Genomic DNA, 21,716 nt, shown 5'->3' on the forward strand with positions numbered 1-21,716 from the left:
ATGATGCAACTAATGTAACAAGATGACAACTATGTAAAAGAACATGTGAGACATGAGATGAAAAGAGGAGACAAACTCAAATATAACAAAATAAAAACGATGCAAAAGACGTAACAAGATGCAACGAAATGCAAATGACATAAGAGACCTAATAAGATAACTATGTGAAAGACATGAGACGTAATGTGAAAATGATGCAAAAGATGTGAAGATGTAAAAGGACGCTCAACGTGAAAAAGACATGGCAGATGCAATGAGATATAAAGACACAAAATAATGTAGAAGACAAAAAAACAAGAACAACACAAAAAACACATAAAAACACACTGTGTAGAAGTCATGTCAAGGTGAAAACTGCTGTGTGTGTTTCAGATTGTGTGTTCGCTGACCGTCTGGCAGAAGACGACGTCGCGGCGGTACTGCAGCGTCACGTCCATGGCGATGGTCGGGGCGCTGTCCTGCATCAACAGGAACACCATGGACTTTTTGGCCTTGTCGCTCATCATGGCGACGCACTCGGTCAGCGTGGTGAGGAGGGGGTACAACGCCTCACTCCACTCACCTGGTGAACACAAACACACACACACCAACTGTGAATATACACACAAGAGTCACAACAAGGTTAAATACACACAGTTACAGTTTTAATAAGTTATGTCATTAAAAAGTACGTTATATGTTGAAACTGAGCTGATTTGTGACAGAAACATAAAACAGATGGAACACAGAGGCAACAGAGAAAGCACAAGCTCCACCGTCTGCTGAAGATCCACATCATGTCGTGTCATATTTTTCTTTAACAGTTGGAAAAGTGTGTTTCAGTGTATTACAAGGTACTGTGTTTTTCACTGCTTAGTTGCTAAACTGACCACTGCTAAAATCTAAAAAGAGACATAAACAAACCAGTGATTCCTTTTCCTGAATCCAAAAAACTAATCCTGAAGATAAAAAAGTGGAAAAAAACAGCATATCCTCCAGAAACACAGCAACATAAGGGCTTCACGGATCTACTTAAAAAATGCTCTCCACTGCAAAAGATTTTCCATAAAAACAAAAGAAAAAAATGCAACTGAAAAAAAAATTTGCATTTTGCTGATTCCAATCATGGCCAAAATTTTTACTTTCCTGGGAATAATAAGGATAATTATCAATAATCCTTTGTAGTTTGTGCAAAATCCTCTGTTCTTGCAATAACCATATAATATTTTTATGGAACTGTTCATAGATATGCATACTGTTTATATTGTGTATATTCATATTTTATGTTTATTTTTCTACTTTAGTTTGATTCTTATTTTACTTCTTGTAAAATTTTCTACTATATTTTCTTTATTTTGCAGTTTTTGTAATTTTATAGTCGCTCTTTTCTTAATTTTTTACGTATTGTTTTTTTTTTTAAGTTCATCTTGTTGCACTGACTGGGGTACTACTCCTAATTTCATTACACAAACAAGGACAACAAAGACTATTCTGATATATGTCCCCTGTTGGAACTTAAGGTACTCAACTTTAACCACTTCCCAAATAAATCTCTTGATAATGGGACTTGGGGGAACAGTGGTTAGAGGAGCGTGGGCAGGGAGGCAGCTCTTACCTGGGTACGCCTCCTCAGCACTGGGGCTTCCATCTGGAAAAGGGGATGGAGGTGCAACATGCGTGGTTAGCGGGCGCTGTAAGCCACACAAGGCAGCAGAGACACACACAGAAACACTACGGACCAGGGTCAAACTGAAAAACGTGCATTCAGATTTAACTACTTAAATAAAGGTGGCTATTTTTTTGCTACAACACATTGCATTCACTTAAGAAAAATATTTTTTAGACCCCTTATCTTGTAATTATGAGATACTGTGCATCATAATTATGAGAAAAGTTGATGTAATATTTAGACACAAGGAAATATTAATGTTTCTATTGATCTTATTTTTTCCTTTGCTGAATGCTAAGAAATTCTGTAGTTTCTACTCATGTCTCACAAGTTTTAATATGTTTCATATCCATCCTGCACATCACAACTGCAGGATCTAAGTTCTAACAAAGCAGGGGTGTCAAACATCCAGCTTGGGGGCCAAAACCGGCCCGCCAAAGGGTCCAATCCACCCGTGGGATGAATTTACGAAATGCAAAGATTACACTGACGATATTAACGATCAAGGATGTTAAAATAATTTTAGCTCAGGGATCACATACAGACCAATATGATCTAAAGTGGGTCGGACTAGTACAATATTGTTATAATAACCTATGAATAATGACAACTCCAAATTTTTCACTTTGTTTTACTGTAAAAAAGTAAAATTACATGAGAATGTTTACATTTACAAACTATCCTTTCACAAAAAATTGTGAAGAACCTGAGCAACTTCACATGTCTGAAGAGAAATAGGTGCAATTTTAACAATATTACTCCTGCTAAGAAATGTTTTATGTATTTGTAGATCCAATGTGATCTATAAGTTATAATGTGATAAACTGAGGGATAATACTGTTAAACTATAATTATTACAATTTTAATCATTGAAACAAGTTTTATTGCCATTTGTACAAGTACATAGGAATTTCTGTTGCATTGCTCTTGAGTTCAAGGGGGAAAAACACTTTTATTAGTAAAATTAAGAAACAGTTAAAATACACATAAATAAAGGTAAAAAGATAAATATACACGCAAGAGTCAGAGAATATTGTTCTTTCAAAATTTCAGCTTGTTTGTGCCATTTGCATTGTTTAAAGGTTAGTTTGTAGATGTAAACATTTTCATTACACAATTTTTGACATTACTTCTAGGTTATTGTTATTATTTTACTGGTTCGACACACTTGAGATCTTACTGGGCTGAATGTGACTCCTGATCTAAAATGTGTGCGACACTCCTGGTTTACAGTGTCTTCATCAGTTTGACCCCAGTCCTGTAAAATGTACAACAACATAAACATAAACCTCAAATAGAGGTTTGACGGGCTGCAGTCAGCCCTGAAGCACTAGCAGCAGCGTACTGTATGCACCGGCAAAGCTGGAGAGGAAAAAAGAGCTGACTTCATAGTTTTGGCTCACAGGTATAATAATGGTGCAACATTATTCACTTTGGACAAACTGAGGAGACGATAACAGCGACAAGTGACTCACAACGCCGTGTCTTTATACTGAAGTGAAAGATGAAATGAAGAAAAATAGTGTCTGTGACGTCTGACTGAACCAATACCATGAAGAAAAGAAGTGATAAAAGCAAATAAAATGATGGAGAAAAAAGAAACAGACATGAGACAGGTGAAAGGAGGATTGAAATGAACGTACGGGTCTCTTGTTCAGGGCTGGGAGGATGTGCAGAGGATAAGGCAGGTAGAGAGGATGAGGATGGAAGTGGTGGTGATGATGATGAAGATGATGATGGTGATGATGCAGTTTCCTGTGACATACTTCCTGGGTTGATCCAGAAAGCTCGCCTTTTTTCATCACCTTTGCACAGCCATCGACAGCACAGTTACATCTAATTATGTTCATTTATCAGACCCTCCATGATTCTGTGTCCTTAAAAAAAAAAATCTGACTTCATGGTAGATTGCTGTTGTTACTGTTTTCCTACACTGAAATTGCAGGATTTAGTGAATATTGCAAAACCAATCTGTTCTTTTTGGTACTCAAATCTATTGAGAGAAGGTAGAAATGGGCAAAAAACAAAAAACAAAAACTACCTTTAGCACAGAGGCACTAAGAAAAGCTAAAACCAACTGAAAAAAATAGTTAAACTCCACAAATTTGTTGAGACAACCTAAAAATAATGCAATTGTTCTATAAATTGATGCTGAAACAGGATAAAGACAATGCAGACTTAAAACGAGAAGCTAAAACCTCTACATTTTGCACAGTAATGCAATTCTCCACAAATTTTGAAGACAGAAACTAAATAAAAACAGCCTAAATTTTGAACATCTGTACCTGAATGCTAAAAACAAGCTAAAAATACTGCAGATTTACAGAGAAAAGCCACAATATCTAATATAGTCAATACATAAAATACAATATCTTTTACAATACAATATCTTTTCTCACAAATGTTGAAAACAAGCTAAAAAAAACCTGTAAATTTTATATACAGAAGCTGAAAACAAGCTAAAAACAAACAAGTAAAAAAAGGTTAAGAGGCTAAAAACACTCATCTTGATACTGACGAAAGTATTTGACGCTTCAAGTGTCAAAATTGTAGCTTAACAGATGTGATTGTGACATCACAACATTCTGGAGGAACTGGTTTACAGGTTGTTAAAAGTGTGTTTTGTATCTTCAAGGTCTTTTTGAAGCTGTTATATTTATCATTATCAATATATATATGTGGAAAGGGAATTTGTGCTTCATTTAATTTTCTTTTCTGTTTTAATTTTCAATAAGAAGCAAAGTCACGGCATTAACTTACACAAAACCTGCTATAATCAAGAGTTAAGACTGTACACAAAGCTATGAATAATCCATAGTGGGAAAGTGACAGGATGAACACCAAATTTTGTGCCTTTTTGGTCTACCTTTCTTGCTGCCGCCGCCCTGCTGGTCACTCAGGGCACTGTCCTGACTGCAGTCGCTGGGTCTCCTCTCTTTCTGCAGCAGTTTGTCCACACGCTGGATGATGCACTCCAAAGATTTATCCACGTTCAGCCAAACCTTCTCCTGAGAACAAGCACAGGCCACGTGTAAATTATTCAGATTTCAGAATTAGACAACAGAACTGCGTTATCAAGCAGTCAGACAAATCGCAGTCGGGGAATAGATCTGAGCCAGAGGCGAGAGAGGCAGCACAAGAGATGATTCACATCACTATGCAAATCAGGAAGCATGCCAAATGTGTTTAATAAAACTTTATATAACCTCAGCCTTTCATTACATAACAACAAACTCTTATCTCAGGCTGCCCCAGGGATGCAATAACAAAGAAATGAGAATGATGTCTGGATACTTAAGATCGCACATGGGTAATATAAGGACCTGCCACACATGGTCCACAATGTTCCTAAAAGAAAGACCACACAAACCTGCAAAAAATACTACAAAGCAGATTTATGTTCAGGAACCATAATGACTTCTATTTAACCCTTAGATCAGTGGTTCCCAACTGTTTTTTGGCTTTGGAGGCGATGTATTCAGGCCCATTTCAACATCAAACGTTTTTGGCGACCCCATACATTCAAAACAGGGACATTTTTCTCTTGGAGATGTCTTAGTGGGGCCAGGCGGGTGAAGAAATCTTTCCCTTCTATGTTCAGTCTGGTTTTCTGACTGTGACTGTGTACGAGCAGGTTGAAGTGTAGTAATGCACACGGTCACATGATCAGGTCAATCAAGATACGCCCTCGCAGATATTCTATCCTGCATTTTATTTGACCTTGATTTTTATAAGGAAAAGCGTGTGGTGTTTTAATTAGAACGAAATATATATTAAATCATTAAAAAAAAAAAATCATTAGATATTTCTTTTTATTTTTATCAATTACTAGAAATTTCAGGTGACCCAATTTGGATTCCAGGTGACCCCAAGGTTGAGAAACACCCATAAGTGGGTGAAAAATTTAATTTTAATTCTAATTTATATAAGTACAACATTTCTTATTTTATCTCTTTATATTTAATTTTTTATTCGTTTATGGTTTTTCGACCTGTCTTTTTCTCTGCACTTACTTGCTGTATGTTGCTGCTGTTAACTGTGAAATTTCGCCACAGTGGGATACATAAAATCTTTTTTTCTCTTGTCTTATCTTAAATGACCCGGTGAGGTGTTTTTTTTTTTGCAATATCTTTGTATTGAAAAGTTGTTATTTCATAATCCAGGTATTCCTCAAAACACGTCATCGGCATGATGCCATTTAAACTTTTAACTGATGTCTAAGAGATTTTATGAAATTGTAGTTCTATGGAGCCTCCGAACATCCACACAGGTCATATCTGATGACTAAGAAAAGATACCAAAAGGTGTTTTATCTCATTTATTTACATGTATTGATAGGATTAATGGATGAAAAGGTATTAAACATTTTAGATCTGTAGATGGCTGTTTGGGTCTTTGAGGGTTAAGTAAAGCTGTGAAACTCTTGTCCTGCACAGAGGACAAAAATGCATTGCTGGGTCCCAGGAGCATATGAGTATGTGACATTTTTTAGGCTTTATCTAAGTCAGTGTGGTCCTCTGGAAACCTGGACTTAACAGATCTTACCCACTCCTCTTCGTGCCAGTCTGCATGCAGTGAGGATCGACTGTTGCGACCGCTCCACTTTGCCAGCAGTGTGTCCTGGTCGTTACGGAGAACTACTTGCTCTGAGTCGGCGGAAGGAGACGCTTTGGAGGCGATGTATTCAGGCCGTGCTGCGTTCAGGGCCTGGATGGCTGAAGCTAGTAGTTTACAGTCACACACTGTCACCAGCTGACGAGTCTGAAAGGGCGAGTGGACGGTAACATCATGTGATTTCACCCATTAGAACAGGCTGCCCAGCTGTATTAATGTTTTGGTTGCAATAAAAGTATCAGAAATTGTCTATTTTACCAATTCTTTAGCATCTCTGTTTTCACGAAGAACTTAACTTTCAATATCTGGCTAATTATCATCAGTATTAGAAATAATACATGCTAAAAACAGTGTGTTTGAGTTGAAGTTTTTAGTATATATATTATCAGAAACTGTAAATGTTCATAATGAAATTTTTTGAGATTGCAAAAATAAACTTTCAGCTATTTTACATCTGCTCAAACATGCTTTTTGCTCTTGAACATTCAGTATCCATATTATGGCTTCATATTTTTTTTTATTTCCAGGTGTTTTTTTAGCCTATGTGGAAGTCTCTGAAACAGTTCCTTTCTACTTGTAATACAGTCCCACATTGCTGCCGTGAAATGTTAAATCGTGTCGTAAAGCTCAGGATCTCAGCTTTCCAATGCCGTTTGAATTTTGTGGATAGAGGAAACGGTTCAGGAGTTACAGTAATTTGAATGCTGTAAAGTGCAAAATGCAGTGCCGGAGAGATTGCTGCTGTTAAAGGGTTGCCTGGATGCTTCTGTTTGTAGTTTGTGCTGATTCTCACGTCTCTCACCTTATCAGCCAGAATAGCGAGCGTCCTCTCCAGTCCGCTGGCTGACCGGTCCTTGGCGGCTCTGGAAAGCCTCTCGGCGTAGTAGCTGACCTGGGTCTTCAGGGTGTTGATGTGGGCGATGATCTCTTTGGCTCGGACTATGTCCTGGGGTATGTAGACGATGGACTGGGAGCTGGACAGGGCGCTGCTAAGGGGGGGACACCAGACTTCAGCGGGGACATGTCTTCAGTATGATGGCGTGACCTTTTATAGCTGCCTGTTGAATCTTTAAGCCTCCATCTAATGTTTACTTCCAAATCCACTCAAAAGGTGCATTGTGTGGGATTTAGTGGCATCTAGTGATGAGGCTGCAGAATCCAACCAACTGAATACCCCTCATCTCACCTTCCCCTTCAACATAAAGGTAAGTAAATGTAAAAATGTGAAAAGCGAAGGCCCTTATTGGAGCCTCTATTTTGGTGATTCTTGGTTACTGTACAAAAATCGAAAATCATTAAAGTGGCTGAAATGTAAAGTGTCATGAGGTAACTTGTGTTGTGATGCAGCGCTATATAAATAAAATTTGATTGATTAATTGATTGATTGATCATGGTGCAACATGGAAAAATATGCTACTTTACTGCCAAGCCTTAAATCAGTCAGCTATGTTTTGTAGATTTTCAAAGCAGACTACCCTTCATTTCACAACACTTCATTCATTTTATTATTTATTTATTAATTAGCTTTTACTTAACCAGGAAAAAAAGCCTTGTCGAGATTAAAAATCTCTTTTGCAAGAGTGTCCTGGCGAAGACAGCAACAGCAGAAGTTACAGAAAATAGAAATTTTAGCCATTTCTTTCATACTAACAAAAGGAGGATTCACACCAAATTGTATGGAGCTTTTTTTTTTCTCCTCCTACATTTATTTTAATCCTGTATCTTCTATATTTACCCCTACATTTATCAATTTTTTTTCTCTGTAATAGTGCTTTTGAATAGTTGCAAAGACGAAACTGCAAATTATGTGTTCATCTAAACTAATTTGGAGTGAATAATCAAGGCTGTGTTGAGCTGTCAGCAGGTGGCGCTGTATGCTATGTTACACATGACTTTTTTTTTTTTTTTTTCCCCAGATGGAGTAGGGGAAATAATTTGTTCCTCTCACACAACAACTACACTACCACACAGTTTCATATTTCATCAGCATATCTGGGAAGATGCAGAAAATGATGATCATGTGAGTTAAAAATTGACAGCATAAAAAATAGTGTTTCTATTACCTATAGGTGAATTAATTTACCATTTGGTGAAAAAAAAGTAGCAAAAACTACCTCCGGCAAACAAAAACAACAAAATTTATTTGAATTTTGATATTGCCATAATGATATTCCATAGTAAAATTCTAAAATGTCCATGTTTAATATATTTACATAACTAACACTGAATTATTTCTTTTACTGTAGTTCTACTGCAGAACAGCCACATCATAATAAAACATAATTAACTGCTGATTTTTACATATAATAAATGTAAAATATTCATGATCTTGTTGTTTTCTGGTTAAAGAGAGATTTTTTTTTTTTTTATATTACTCTGCCAAATATGGCTCTGTAGTTTGTAAAAAAGTTGCTGACCCCTACCCTAAAATCCAACACACTGTACCTTTAAAGGGAAAACTGGTGTTTATGGTGAATTTGGGGTATTATTCTATTAAGCCCAGACATTTACAGACAAACATAGCATTTCCATGCACATGCCTGTTCTTATCACTGGTCCTTATCAGTGAGTCAGTTGAGGAAACACAACAGATGACATGAAACTACTAAAAGATACAGACGATACCGTTCACTTCAAAAATTCAGATTTTTTGTCATATAGTTTTGAGAATTTCATTGCAAATTCTGAAATAGCAAATGTGTTTTTTCGCCGTGGCTGAATTTTAAAAACTGAACGGTACAAACTTGACATATAGTGATTTTCCTCATGTAAAACCAAACACATTGTAGTTACTTATAGACAATGTTAATACCAATGTATTATGTGTCTTAATGTGGTGCTACTAACATAAACTATGCTGTTTCACTTACCTTTCAAGCTGCAATAAATGAAAATCACAAAACTTTGTGTTGTTGTGTTGCATTGACATTTCAGACAACATACTTTTTAGGTGGTGCAAGACAATGCAATGCAAACAGCACATCCAAATGAAAACAGGCAAAGCAGTGCAACAACTCACCATTCCTCCTCATATACGCTGATTAAAAAAGTAACAAAAACAAAATTAAGAGGAAGCCAGGATTGTAGGTTTAATGAAACAACATATTTATAAAGAACTACAGGGCAGCCAAATTAAAGTAGATACTAGATCAAAATGATGAAACACCCATTTGGAACACTTGAAACAATACCAGACAAATAATAAAAGAAGCAGCAAAAAGTAAGACGAGAGCAGATATAACAATAATACAGCTGAGGGAAAACAACAACAGCATGCCAATGTATTCTTTTGCTTTGATTTCCATTTCGATGACCATTTATGTACAGTGTTTTTCTTTACACCCACCCACTCTGAACTTACTGTTTCTTCGCCTCCTCAAACTTCTGGATGAGTTTCCTCAGACCGCTGTTTTTAAAGCCCTGGCAGTGAGCGGCTGGGGCTCCGATTGTTATCACGTCATAAGTGTGTTCTGGAGGAGGAAAAGGTATTACAGAGGATCAGAAAGACTGCAATATTTATTCCATTTGTACCTTAGGTAAAATATGACACTGTGATAAAACTTGTAATTCACTTGGATTCATCAGACCATGAGACTGTATTTCTTTTTGCTGGTGACAAAGTAAAATACAACAATATATTCAAGTGAATTACAAGTTTTATTGCAGCGCCACATCTTACTTACATTGCACAAATAGAATAAATGACAGTAATATTATCCACTGTTTCAGGCACCCTTTAAAGATGGTCTGAATCTGAAAATAAAAAGGTTGTGAAAACACTTCTGAGCATGCTCTAATCGTGGTGGATACCGTCCTCACCGAAGCCCAGCTCATCCTGGACCCTCATCCTCTGAACGTGGAGGTTGGTTGGCATGAACTCCAGCTTCCGCTCTGCTTTCAGGTTACTGGCTTTGAACGACGGACCTGGAGAAAAGTAAGCAAATACAGCAATAACTGAACAAAACTAGTCACTTCATGGTTTTAGCTGGTGTTGGAGCACTCAAAAAAACTTGCTGAAGGTCTTGGTCTCATCCTGAAACGGAATATTACTGATTAATATTTGGCTTATTGAATTCAAAGCGAATTCAAAACTAATTCTATTAACTTTATTTCTCCCCAGGGAGCAATTTAAAAGCATGTATGAGTAGCATGATTACACAACACTTCTATACAACTAAAGAAATCTAAGGACATAAATTAATTTTAATTGATTTACAGTTGCGGAAAAAATTACTAGACCACCCCTTGTTTTCTTCAATTTCTTGTTCATTTTAATGCCTGGTACAACTAAAGGTACGTTTGTTTGGACAAATATAATAACAATAAAAAAAATAGCTCACAGGAGTTTAATCTAAGAGCTGATATCTATCCATTTTCCATGGTTTTCTTGATAATAACCAAAATCACTTCAGTTCTTACATCAATATCTATGGCATTGTACTGACCAAAAACAGTGCTTTTAGGCATTCCATGTTTTCTTTTCTGTCTGTTTTAGTCACATGATACACACAGGAGTTAGTACTTGATTGTATAACCATTGTTTTTGATGACTTTTGATGGTCTAATATTTTTTTCCGTGACTGTATAATAAATAATAACTATGCCCCATAAATAAAATGAGAATGTATGGATAAGGTTGGTAAAGTGGATAAAGTGCAGACAGGATATGACAGAGCGATGCTAGTATTATACTGTGGAAAATTGTTGTTCTTAAGTTAATTTTTTGTTGGTTGTAAACAATGCCAGGTAGGACATAGTACCTTTCCTGTGTATCTGCTCTGGTCTTGGTCTTGGCCTGGTCTCACTACAACATTGGTTTCATGACACCAACACTAACCTCTATAGTTGTTGAGGTCTGACAGTGTTTCCTGGTAAGCAAGTATTATGGTCTGGTACTGGGAGACGATTTGTCGCCGTAGATTCTCCCAGCAGGGGGATAACTCGCCAAGTTCCTCCAGCTCACACACCCTGGAGAAAAGATAAAATGCAATTTGAAACTTGACAAAGGCAAAAAAAAATATGAGCACAAGCTCATTACAATGAATAGAGATGCATTTGTGAATCTGTTCAGTGCCAGTTCAGACTCTAATCATGTGGTGAAAGTGACCATTACTTTCCAGCTTTTATAAAAAATTTTCCGAGCAAAGCAGATTACAGATACTTGAAAAATCAATATAAATTGCTAGATGAAGAGATATTCGCTATGTTGACCCTACCACCCACTCCCTCTGTACTGTGAATCATGCAAAAAACTTCTCAAATTTCAGACAACTCCACATAACTTGTGTAATACAAGCAATAAGCTCTGGTGAATAACACACATACAGCTCTAATCTTTCCTTAGAGTTAGTGTTAGGGTTACAACAGAAGACGTGGGAAACAAAATGCATCTATTAGATTTATTTTGAGGAGGAACATGTTCTAGTGCAGGGGTGTCAAACTCATTGTAGTTCAAGGGCCACATTCAGCCCAATTTGATCTGTGGGCCAAACCAGTAAAATAATAATATAATAATCTATCAATAAAAACTCAAATTTTTCTCTTTTGATTTAGCACAAAAAATAAAGTGCAATTTTACCAATATTATGTCTCAACTTCTTATTTACAAATAACAATAATAATAATAATAATAATAATAATAATAATAAAGTTAATGAAGATCTGAAGTTTTGTATTGAGTCCAAATTTCTGATGTTTTGTGGGAGTGAGTTCCATAGGGTGTGCATTACAACTTACAGATCAAGGTGGATGTAAAAAGGCATAAAACATTTAGGAACATGCAGAATATTGTTAAAATTGTGCTCCTCTTAAGAAATTTCAGGTTGTGCATATTTGTTCAGGTGATTCATATTTTGTGTGAAAGGATAGTTTACAAATGTAAATATTTTCTTACTGTAATTTTACATTTTTCATTCTAAAACAAAGAGAAAAATTTTGGAGCTGTCATTATTTATACATTGTTTTGCTATTATTTTACAGTTTACTATTATATAGTTTTTTTGGTCTGATCCACTTGAGATCACAGTGGTCTGAATGTGGCCCCTGAACTAAAATGACGTTAATAACTTTCGTGTAATTTTTCTTTCCACAAATTCATCCCACAGGCTGAATTGGACTCTTTTGCAGGACAGTTTTGGCCCCGGGTCGCATGTTTGACACCCCTGTTCAATTGGGTGGTTTTAACGTGTTGACAACAAGACCTAAAATACATCAGATTAAACATGGCTGTAATGTAACCCTAGCACCACACTGTCCTTATGACACTGACCTTCACTGTTAATCAAGACAGAGGTGTGAATGTGTTTTCACCTGGCTGCGTCCTCCTCCAGCAGAAGTTTGACAAACTGCCGAGGAATGTTTAGTGACAGGACACTCTCAGCCATCTGCTCCAGCACCCGTAGGTGGTTTCCATCCGTCGTGGGGAAGCGATACATCCGGGACATTGTGCCTCCAAACACTGGAGTCAAAGAAAACTTGGTTAGGCTGGCTTACAGTAGAGCCAGTTGGCTGTTTTGAGCTTTCATCATTCGATTACCTAGATTCTGTGACAGTGCATTATTTACCGGTGTTATTCTATCCTTTCCGACATGCGTTATTTTTGGATCCTGAGGTAAACAGATCTCTCCCACTCACAGATGACAATCAATATACATTTCTTCTGCATAATCAGATTTACAACATGATATATTGGTAAATATGGAGCCAGGCAGGGGAGAACAGGGTAATAAATACAAAGCAGACAAATGGATAATAACTGGCGGAGGGTTTAAGGGCAGAAACATCTACTGAACCACATCCACATTTGATAGTGTCTTAGATTTTTATAGTCTAAGAAGCAGGCATGGCACAAATACCACAACAAAAAAACATCACATTTTCCTCTCTGAACAATGACTGAACAACAGATGTTTATACTGATGAGAGTTTGGTTTTATGAAAAATACAGGAATTTTGACCTTTTTCCTACTAAAATCTATACAAGTCAGTTTTAACCCATAATACAACTAACCACACTCTGGCTAATAAGATAAGGTTAAAAAACAAACAAAAAAAATATTTGTTTTGGATGTATGTTCTTATATTAGCCTGTTATTTTCGGATAATATAACTACATATTGTCTTCACTGTTGGAAATATAATGAGGGAAACATTTTTTGAATTGAAAAGGAAAGATATATTGAGAGAGAAATGTTGAAGGGTCCAAAAAGTAACATTTAAAATAGTGCTTACATGGTTGTGAATGTTATTTAAGTTAACCATGAGATGAAAAATAATACTGTTTAAAACTGAAGTTAATTTTTTTTTTTTTTTTTTTTTTTTTTTTTTTTTACATTTTGGGCTGAATTAGATCACAGGTCAGATTTGGCCAGCTAACACCAAAGGTGTGGGCAGCTTTCAAACACATTGCATGGATTAAATCCTGTAGGATGTGGTGTAGAGGCTCTGTGGTTTGCATTTGTTTTTTCCAGCAAATCCTACAGTTGACTGATTGAACTGAAATGAGACTGTCCTCCTTTAGACCACATTCCATAGAGTACTAACCCAACCTTAGTCCACGACCCATAGCTGTGGAGATGCTCTGACTCAGTCATCAGCATGTGGCCATTGTCAAAATTGCTCAAATCTCTACCCTGTTGATTTTGCTGCTTTTAACACATCAGCTTCAAGGACTAAATATCCACTTGCTGCGCAATACATCCAACCCACTCACAGGTCCCACTTGAATGAAGTAATCAAGATTCTGACCCATTTGCCTGTCAGTGGCCAGGATGTTATAGCTGATTGGTACATGCATTGAACAGGAGTAGAAGAAGCAGAATGGCTCGGGAAGGTGAAGAAAAAAGCCAATGACAGTGGCAGTATCTGTACCTGAACGAAGCAGTGTGTCTTTGCATAGCGAAGCGTACTTGATGCGGACTCCCATGGACTCTGTCAGGCTCTCATCGACAGGCAGGACCGTCTGCAGGACACACACATGTACTCATGTTACACAGGCAATTCACTCTAGTAGGCAGCAGCCACCTCCACCTCTATGCATATACCACCTCCACCACACTTTGACCTCGTTGACAGGGCTCCTACACAAACCATCTAATAGTGATTGATTTTAGTGCTGTGTTAACAGCCTCAGTGACATGTTTATTATGACATGAAGCAGCTTCAGAGGGTTTTGAGAAGTTGATTGTACAATACTATACATAGACAAAAATGCACAGGAAGGTGTCTCAGTCATTCAGGAGGCAGTGGTCTTCAAGTGCTAACTATAAACTCAATCACTAGAAAATAATCATGGTTTTTCTTCAAAATTATAAAAAATAAAATATTCCATGAAGTGTAACCTGATCTAAGCGTGAATCTAGATCCTTTACATATTAAATACTGTGCTTCCTACCCGGCCGTTGATGGTGTCTGGCAGTCGGCCGACTGACATCCTCTGATCTGCTCTGTCCTCCATTTGCCAGGCAGCCACAGTGATGTTCCCCACCCGCTGGTTCTCTGCAGACCTGCCCGTTCACACACATTATTAAAGATAATTCCTTAAAACACAGGTGTCAAACTCCAGTGCTTAACGGCCGCTATCCTGCAGGTTTTAGATATTTCCCGTTTCCAGCACACCTGGTTCAAATAATGATCAGCTCATCATCATGCTCTGCAGAAGCCTGATAACGATGTAATGGCTTCCAGGTGTGATGGAAGAGGGAAACATCTAAAACATGCAGGATACCGGCCCTCGAGGACCGGAATTTGACACTCCTGCCTTAAAACATAAAACAATGAATGAAATGCATCAACACAAAAATCAAACATGGTTACTGTAAGTTTCTATACACACTTTATTATTTTTACCTGCATACATATGAGTAATCATGTATTTTTTTATGTAACAACCTCCCTGTTGAAGTCAATCAATCAAATTTTATTTATATAGCGCCAAATCACAACGAAAGTTATGTCATGACACTTTACATATAGAGCTGGTCAAAACCAGACTCAAGTAATTAGATAAAGCATGATTTGGTAAAATAGCACAGTGTAGTTTGATAATTATGTTTTAATATTGACATTTTCCTCCTCACATGTACTGTTACCAAAAAACTCAAATGATTAACTTGCCTTATTATCTCAGCAGGAAAATTTGGTCTCTGCATCTTACCCTTACTAACAGACAGGGCACCTAGCACTAGCATTAGCATTAGCATATTAGGAGCAGAATGCATTCTGGGATTTTTGACTGACTTGTGAATTTGAAAACAAACATTTTATTTGCTCTCGAACCAGGTACACAGCACCATTGTTGCCTTAAAGGATTAAAGGTTAACTCACTTTATTATCCCTGAAGGGAAATTCACTCTGCATTCTATCCATAATACACACATAATACCTAGCATTAACGTATAGCACATTAGGGATAGTGTGATGTCACTGAAGGTGTTTATGGACCAACTCCACATGTTCATCAGTCCTATGGTCAGGGTCACCAACAGGAGAATTAACCTCCGTGTATCAGTTTTTAATGCCGGAGAAAAGTGGAGGATAGTGTTTAATCTCATTTTTGTAATATTAATATGAAACAAAAAGTTGACTTTTTACATAATCACGACAGTAGGAGCTATATTTGCACCTATCTCAGTTCATATAATATCAAACATCAAAGCACTAATTTTAGATAAAGAATGAACACTTACCTTTATTAGTAAAAAACATGATTCTGTGACAAATCTTTGTATGGAAAATATTAAATGATAACTAAATACAGTGTTGTTGAGGATTAAAAATATAAGATATAAATATAAGATATAATATTGCAACACTCCAGTCTATCGATATGTTTTACACCCCTAACTAGAACCTCAAATCTTTTATTACCCTATATGTTGTAAACTAAGGGTATTTCTTCTCACAAAAAATATACTAAATAAACCACTGGATAACCTTCAAACAGATTTTCCTCATATTTCATATATACAGGTACAGATGTAGAGACAGATATCTGGATTTTTGTACTTGAAGTAGAGCTGGGCAATTTTTCCTAAAAAATCAAATAGTAATTTTTTTCCTATGTAATGATGTTATGACGAAGACATTTAAAATACTCTCTCCTCACTAAAACTATATTTCCTATATGACTGGAGAAAAACATTTACAATTAGTAAATTAAATTTTCATTGAGCAAGAAAGCAATAATCTCGATTTTGCATTTTTCACAATTTTTATAGAGCAAGACCTCAATTAATCAACTTAATCTGATATATTGCCCAGCCCTGAATTTATTTTGAAACTTTCTGACAATCTTGTCACCTACATCTATGCTTTATATTGGGTGTGTTACCTCAGTTCGAGCTGTAACCGGTGGCTCTTGTCTTGTAAAAGCTCCTTCACAGGAAAAAGTGCTGAGCCTAACATATACATCTAAAAAACAACAAGAAGATGGATGAAATCTTCAGTTTTCATCTTTTGATTGTTGATAAAAGTCAGATTTGCTCATGTTAAATCCTGCTGTCTACCCACCGTGCCCTGTGATCGGTCCTTGACGTCGTAAACGGCCAGTTTCACCTGCGTCAGTTGATTGATGTTGGAGTCCTGGAAGAAGGCGATGCTGCTGAGAAACATGGGATTACTGGTGCCCTGTGGACAGAGAAAGGACAGGTTAACATTTTAATGATCCTGAGACTCTTTATCCATCTGGAACTTTAATTACAGTGATTGTTTGTGTTAGGTTAGTGTTCAGGTATAAACTGACAACATACAGATGTGGGGAAATTTGTTAATACCCTCACAAGTCTTTGAAACAATGGTTCATTCCTCCTGAAACATGATTACATGAGAAGCAACTGTCTTATCCTCCTGAGACCCAGCAATGCAATTTTCTTTTGGTTACACAGCTTTGCTTTTAAAAAAAATGCTGTCCACTGCAAAGGATAATCCCTTAAATAAATGTTTCTGAAAAAAATGTTGCATCATACTTTTTCCAATTATGACAGTTATTTAAAGTAAAAAAAAAAAGGAAAAAAAAAAAAAAAGACTTTCTTGGCTTAAAACAGTGGCTTTTTTACTTTTCATCACCTATACACTTTCTATGTTTAATTGCATGTAAGTATAGAGGTGAATGTATAGGCTAATGCCCCTGTGATCATCCTGTGTCTATTTGTTTTTTGTTTATTTGTTTTGATGATACTATGTCATCATTATGGGGATTTTTTTAACACATATCTTTATTAAGGTTTTAACACATTACATATATTTTCTGAAATTAATTGATGATATTGTGTGGGTTTCTCTTGAACATAAATTCCAAGAACCCCCCCCCCCCCCCCCCCCCCCCACGAAAGACCATCTCTGAATTTTGAAACAGTTGTGGAAGTAAATAACATAACAAAATAATAATTGACAAACAATATAAGTAATACTGACTTGAATACTTCTCAGCATCCATTTTTGTATATCTGACACATAATCAAACATCCTTTAACAAAAAAGGGTTATTATTATTTGTATTTTATATATGTTTTTTAATTTATAGCAAATGAGTGATGTATTAATGTTGGCTGTTTTATGTCTTGTTTCTGTCACTTACCAAGGGACTGCAGATGAAAAGTAGTTATTTTTACTAATTCTGGCATATTTACATGGATGTATTTTTTATACAGCAATGTTCATAAATGTGCATTGTCTCCATTAAATAAACCAATAAAATAAAATAAAATAAGTAACCTGATGGAATTGTGAAAAGATGTGATTTTGCATTATACTAAAAAAGTTGAGACAGATTTCTTTGTAGCAATGAAAAAGAGTATAAATCATTGCATTTATCCTTTTATCAGCCTGATTAAAGAGAGAAAACACGCCACTGTGTAGTTTGGTATTGTGTGAACCACAAAAAGAAAAAGACAGAGTTCTATGAGGAGCTCAGAAAGAAAACTCTAGCTAACTGGATACTCATTACCTCACTTTGCTTTGTGTGTTTGTTTATTTGTTAGCAAGATAACTCAAAAAGTTATGGATGGGTTTGGATGAAAATTTCAGGAAATGTTGAAACTGGCACAAGGAACAAATGATTAAATTTTGGTGGTGACTGGGGGGGGGGGATTAATCTGCCTTGGCAGAGGTCTGCGTTCTCCAAGTGCTTTTCTAGTTATATTATCAAGAAGTGTAAGGTCCATGGGACAGTAGCCGACCTCCCAGGACATGGACAGAAGAAGAAATGAAACCCCAGGTAGATCAGAAGGACACATAAAAAACACAAACTGGACTTTGTTAAAATCCATGTAGATAATTGAAAAAGTTTCTGGTAGTGTCCTTTGAACTGATGGAACGAAAATGCAGCATTTTGGCTTTTTTTTTTTTTTTTTTTAACATTATGCTTCTTCTGTGTCACAGAATAGAGACAAAATTGTCCATATCTGCGATTTTCTCTTTATTTTCTTATATTTAAAGTTTATAATTAACATTTTGCAGAAGGAAAATTATTAAATCTAAAAAATACAATCTCATTCACTCTTCTCTTAAATAAATCTGAATGAGGATCTTTTCTCATCAGTGTTTTTTTTTCAGTGTGATGGTTTTTATGCATCACTGAAATCTCAGGATACGTGACATGAAATTTAACAACTTTTTTTTTTTTACTGATGTTTGCAGCGGCACACCAAAGAGCATTTCTAAACTTTCAAATCCAATTCTAGATATATTTTATGTATTAGATGGTAGCAGCATATTTTCTCTTTCTGCAGAGTGTTGGAAAATATAGTAATCTTGTACTGACTCATCCTGTGCTTGTGGGCACATCCATAAATGTATCCAATTAAACTGATCTTCAGCTTGTGGGTCATAGAAGTGATATCAGAGGGCAGATGTGTGTATGCATATAAATTGGTGAAAACTTGTCCAGCAGGTTAGATTTTATTGTATTCATCCCTCCCTCGTCTTCTGCCTCCTGATGTAGGTATGTGTGGTAAATGTAGGCAGAGGCAAACTGCCCACTGAGAATTCACAAAGAAGTCACACCTTCTTATGAGTAACAAATCAAATGTGTTGCTCATCTTTTAATATTTTCCAACTTAAACCAAACACAAAGTCTATATTATCATGTAATTCAGTGTATTGATGAGGTTACTTGGTGAGTCTGACCTCTATGACTTCAGTCTGGGCGTGTTTGGTCCAGAAGGCCTGTGGTGGTGTCGTGCAGCTCACTGCTACAAAGCTGTTGGGTTTTCGATCCAAGGCAGGAGTCAGCAGGTCTGTGCAGGCTGGACAACACAGCGCACACACACACACACACACACACACCAATAAACACACACACACATGGTTTAGAAGTCAGCAGTTAAGGAGCCAAGAAGCCTGCAAAAGACTGTTTGAGACCCATCTGTTCTGGCAGAAGTAGTGTTTCAGATTATCTAGTAATTTAATGGTTACGGAGCTGATTCTGGTCTGAAATAAGGATGAATATATAAGCAGGTAAGGTAAGGAAAGATAAGGGAAGGGAAGGGATGTAATATTTACAATGTTAAATGCGCTACACTGTAAATTATTTGGTTCTTACAAAGATTAAAAAAACAAAATTACAGTTAGAAGTGTTAGATAATTTATCCTGTTTGAAGAGTTAATTTCTTATTTTTAAGTGTTCATACATCTGTAGACATGCTTATTTCTAGATTTAACAATCTTAATTCAAGAAATCTTGTCAAGTGAAATTATCTTGCTACATGGACAGATATTTCACTTGTTTTGAGTACTTGTTTCCTCAGATTTAGAGTTTTAATCTTGTTTTTGGACACCCCTTTTTTGCAGTGTACTTACCGATGCTGAACTCAAGAACAGGTTCATCTGGGTCCTGACTATTTCCTGGAAACAAAAAATGTCGCATTATAACAGGTTCTCTGAGTAAATGTGATGATTGTGAAATATTTTGGTTGATGAGCAGGTCTTATTATGGTAACTGCAGCTGTAGAAGCTTCTGGCTCCCATACAGGGAACAGCAGAGTGTGTGTGAATGTGTAACCGTGTGTGTGGAAAAGCATTGTGTTGTTCTGACGCCCACAGGCAGCGCTACCTGCGAGGGCCAAGCCGATCATCTCATTGGACAGTTCGAATGTGTTGGCCCGGTACACGGACCAGGGCCTCTGGATCCGGGAGCCGCGCTCTCTGCCCCCCGCCATGCCTGTCCGGGACGAGCGGGCGACGGCAGGAGGCCTGAACACACACCCTCACACACACAGACACACACTCCCATGTGATGTGGCCCTCGGTCTGCGCTGATCCACGGCTGCTCCAGAGATCAGATCACCTCTCTGCACAGACAGAGGTGGAGAAAGATGAGAGCTTAGAAGACTTTAGGAACAGAAACAGATGTTTATTTTAGTTTCAAGAGACCGAGAACTTCTGAGGAAACATCCCTGTTAGTGGATTTGGTTTCAACCACAAACACAAATTTAACACAACACCATGCTAATGTGGCATGTGAACACCAAGAGAAGCTGCAGGAGCAAAGCATGACGAGAACAGAAACAAGGAACCAGAAAGAGAAAGTCTAAGAACTAGACTTACAGAAAATGAAGACAACATAGAAGACAGAAAAAAAAACAGACGCAAAAACAACTTTACTTGCAATTCTGTCACAATTGCACAGGGGAAACTGCAAATAAAAAAACTAAATCACAAAGCTCTGCTGGTGAGATGAGTAGTGACAGATACTGAACCTGGTATTAAATATTCCTCGGACGTCCAAGTTATTATTAATATGTAAAAGATAAGCTGCATATTCTATCTCAGATCCTGAATGGGGAAAACAGTTCACAAGTTACAAGTCAAATACTGGAGAAATTTAACAAAAATGAAGGAAATAATGAAGCAAGTTAACAAACTATGAACAAAAAGGAAAACAAGAATAACGGAAATTAACAAAAAATGAACAAAAATGTAACGAATAGTGGAGAAATTGAACAAAACTGAGGAAAATAATCACCAAAACTGACCAAAAATGTCCAAAATGACAAGAAAATAGTATAAAAAGACACAAAATGATAAAGAAAGTTAGTAGACTTAACAGAAAAAGGTTCAACAACCACAAGACAGACAGGTATAAGATAGTGATAGCTTCAAAACTAATGCCATGTATGATGTATTTTGCATGTTAATAACGATGCTGCAGTCCGAAACCATAGTCATTTATATATATACGGTACATATGAAAATAAACCCATGTTATTTCTATTCTTAGTCTGAACAAAAACCCTGACTGTAGAATTAAACTGTTACCATATCGATAAGTGCATAACAGTGAAAACACATATTTTAATCTAAAAATACAGAGTAAAGTAGCTATAGTGCATGTGTATGTGTAAATATTAAGAGTGAAACAGTTATAAGTGGAGGCAGAGGCTTGTGGAAACATGTGACTGAGCTTCCTGTGGCCATCGCAGCTCTTTACCATCTGCATGTGTTTCTGTTCAGTGTG

The 21,716-nt window shown here is 36.7% G+C and overlaps 1 protein-coding gene across 13 annotated transcripts in view; it reads right to left on the reverse strand.

The window, feature by feature from the left end:
• Window positions 1-21,716, reverse strand: part of LOC115430752 (type I inositol 3,4-bisphosphate 4-phosphatase-like) — a 79,099-nt gene that overhangs the window by 24,915 nt on the left and 32,468 nt on the right. For 3 of the 13 annotated variants that reach the window (XM_030150984.1, XM_030150944.1, XM_030151011.1), the window contains exons 3-20: window positions 20,313-20,550; window positions 20,060-20,104; window positions 19,388-19,506; window positions 16,772-16,888; window positions 16,593-16,672; window positions 14,655-14,766; window positions 14,132-14,222; window positions 12,572-12,719; window positions 11,100-11,230; window positions 10,082-10,186; window positions 9,624-9,732; window positions 9,282-9,299; window positions 7,065-7,251; window positions 6,194-6,409; window positions 4,515-4,656; window positions 3,292-3,453; window positions 1,595-1,627; window positions 390-562 (exon numbers count right to left, since the gene is read on the reverse strand). In XM_030150984.1, the coding sequence (XP_030006844.1) occupies window positions 390-562; window positions 1,595-1,627; window positions 3,292-3,453; window positions 4,515-4,656; window positions 6,194-6,409; window positions 7,065-7,251; window positions 9,282-9,299; window positions 9,624-9,732; window positions 10,082-10,186; window positions 11,100-11,230; window positions 12,572-12,719; window positions 14,132-14,222; window positions 14,655-14,766; window positions 16,593-16,672; window positions 16,772-16,888; window positions 19,388-19,506; window positions 20,060-20,104; window positions 20,313-20,418 (2,094 nt within the window). In that variant the 5' untranslated portion in view covers window positions 20,419-20,550. The remainder of the gene's footprint in view (window positions 1-389; window positions 563-1,594; window positions 1,628-3,291; window positions 3,454-4,514; window positions 4,657-6,193; window positions 6,410-7,064; window positions 7,252-9,281; window positions 9,300-9,623; window positions 9,733-10,081; window positions 10,187-11,099; window positions 11,231-12,571; window positions 12,720-14,131; window positions 14,223-14,654; window positions 14,767-16,592; window positions 16,673-16,771; window positions 16,889-19,387; window positions 19,507-20,059; window positions 20,105-20,312; window positions 20,551-21,716) is intronic. The other 10 variants (XM_030151043.1, XM_030150959.1, XM_030151031.1 and 7 more) reach the window with 7 other exon arrangements.

Source organism: Sphaeramia orbicularis, chromosome 2 (assembly GCF_902148855.1).
Source record: "Sphaeramia orbicularis chromosome 2, fSphaOr1.1, whole genome shotgun sequence".
Lineage (NCBI taxonomy): Eukaryota > Metazoa > Chordata > Actinopteri > Kurtiformes > Apogonidae > Sphaeramia > Sphaeramia orbicularis.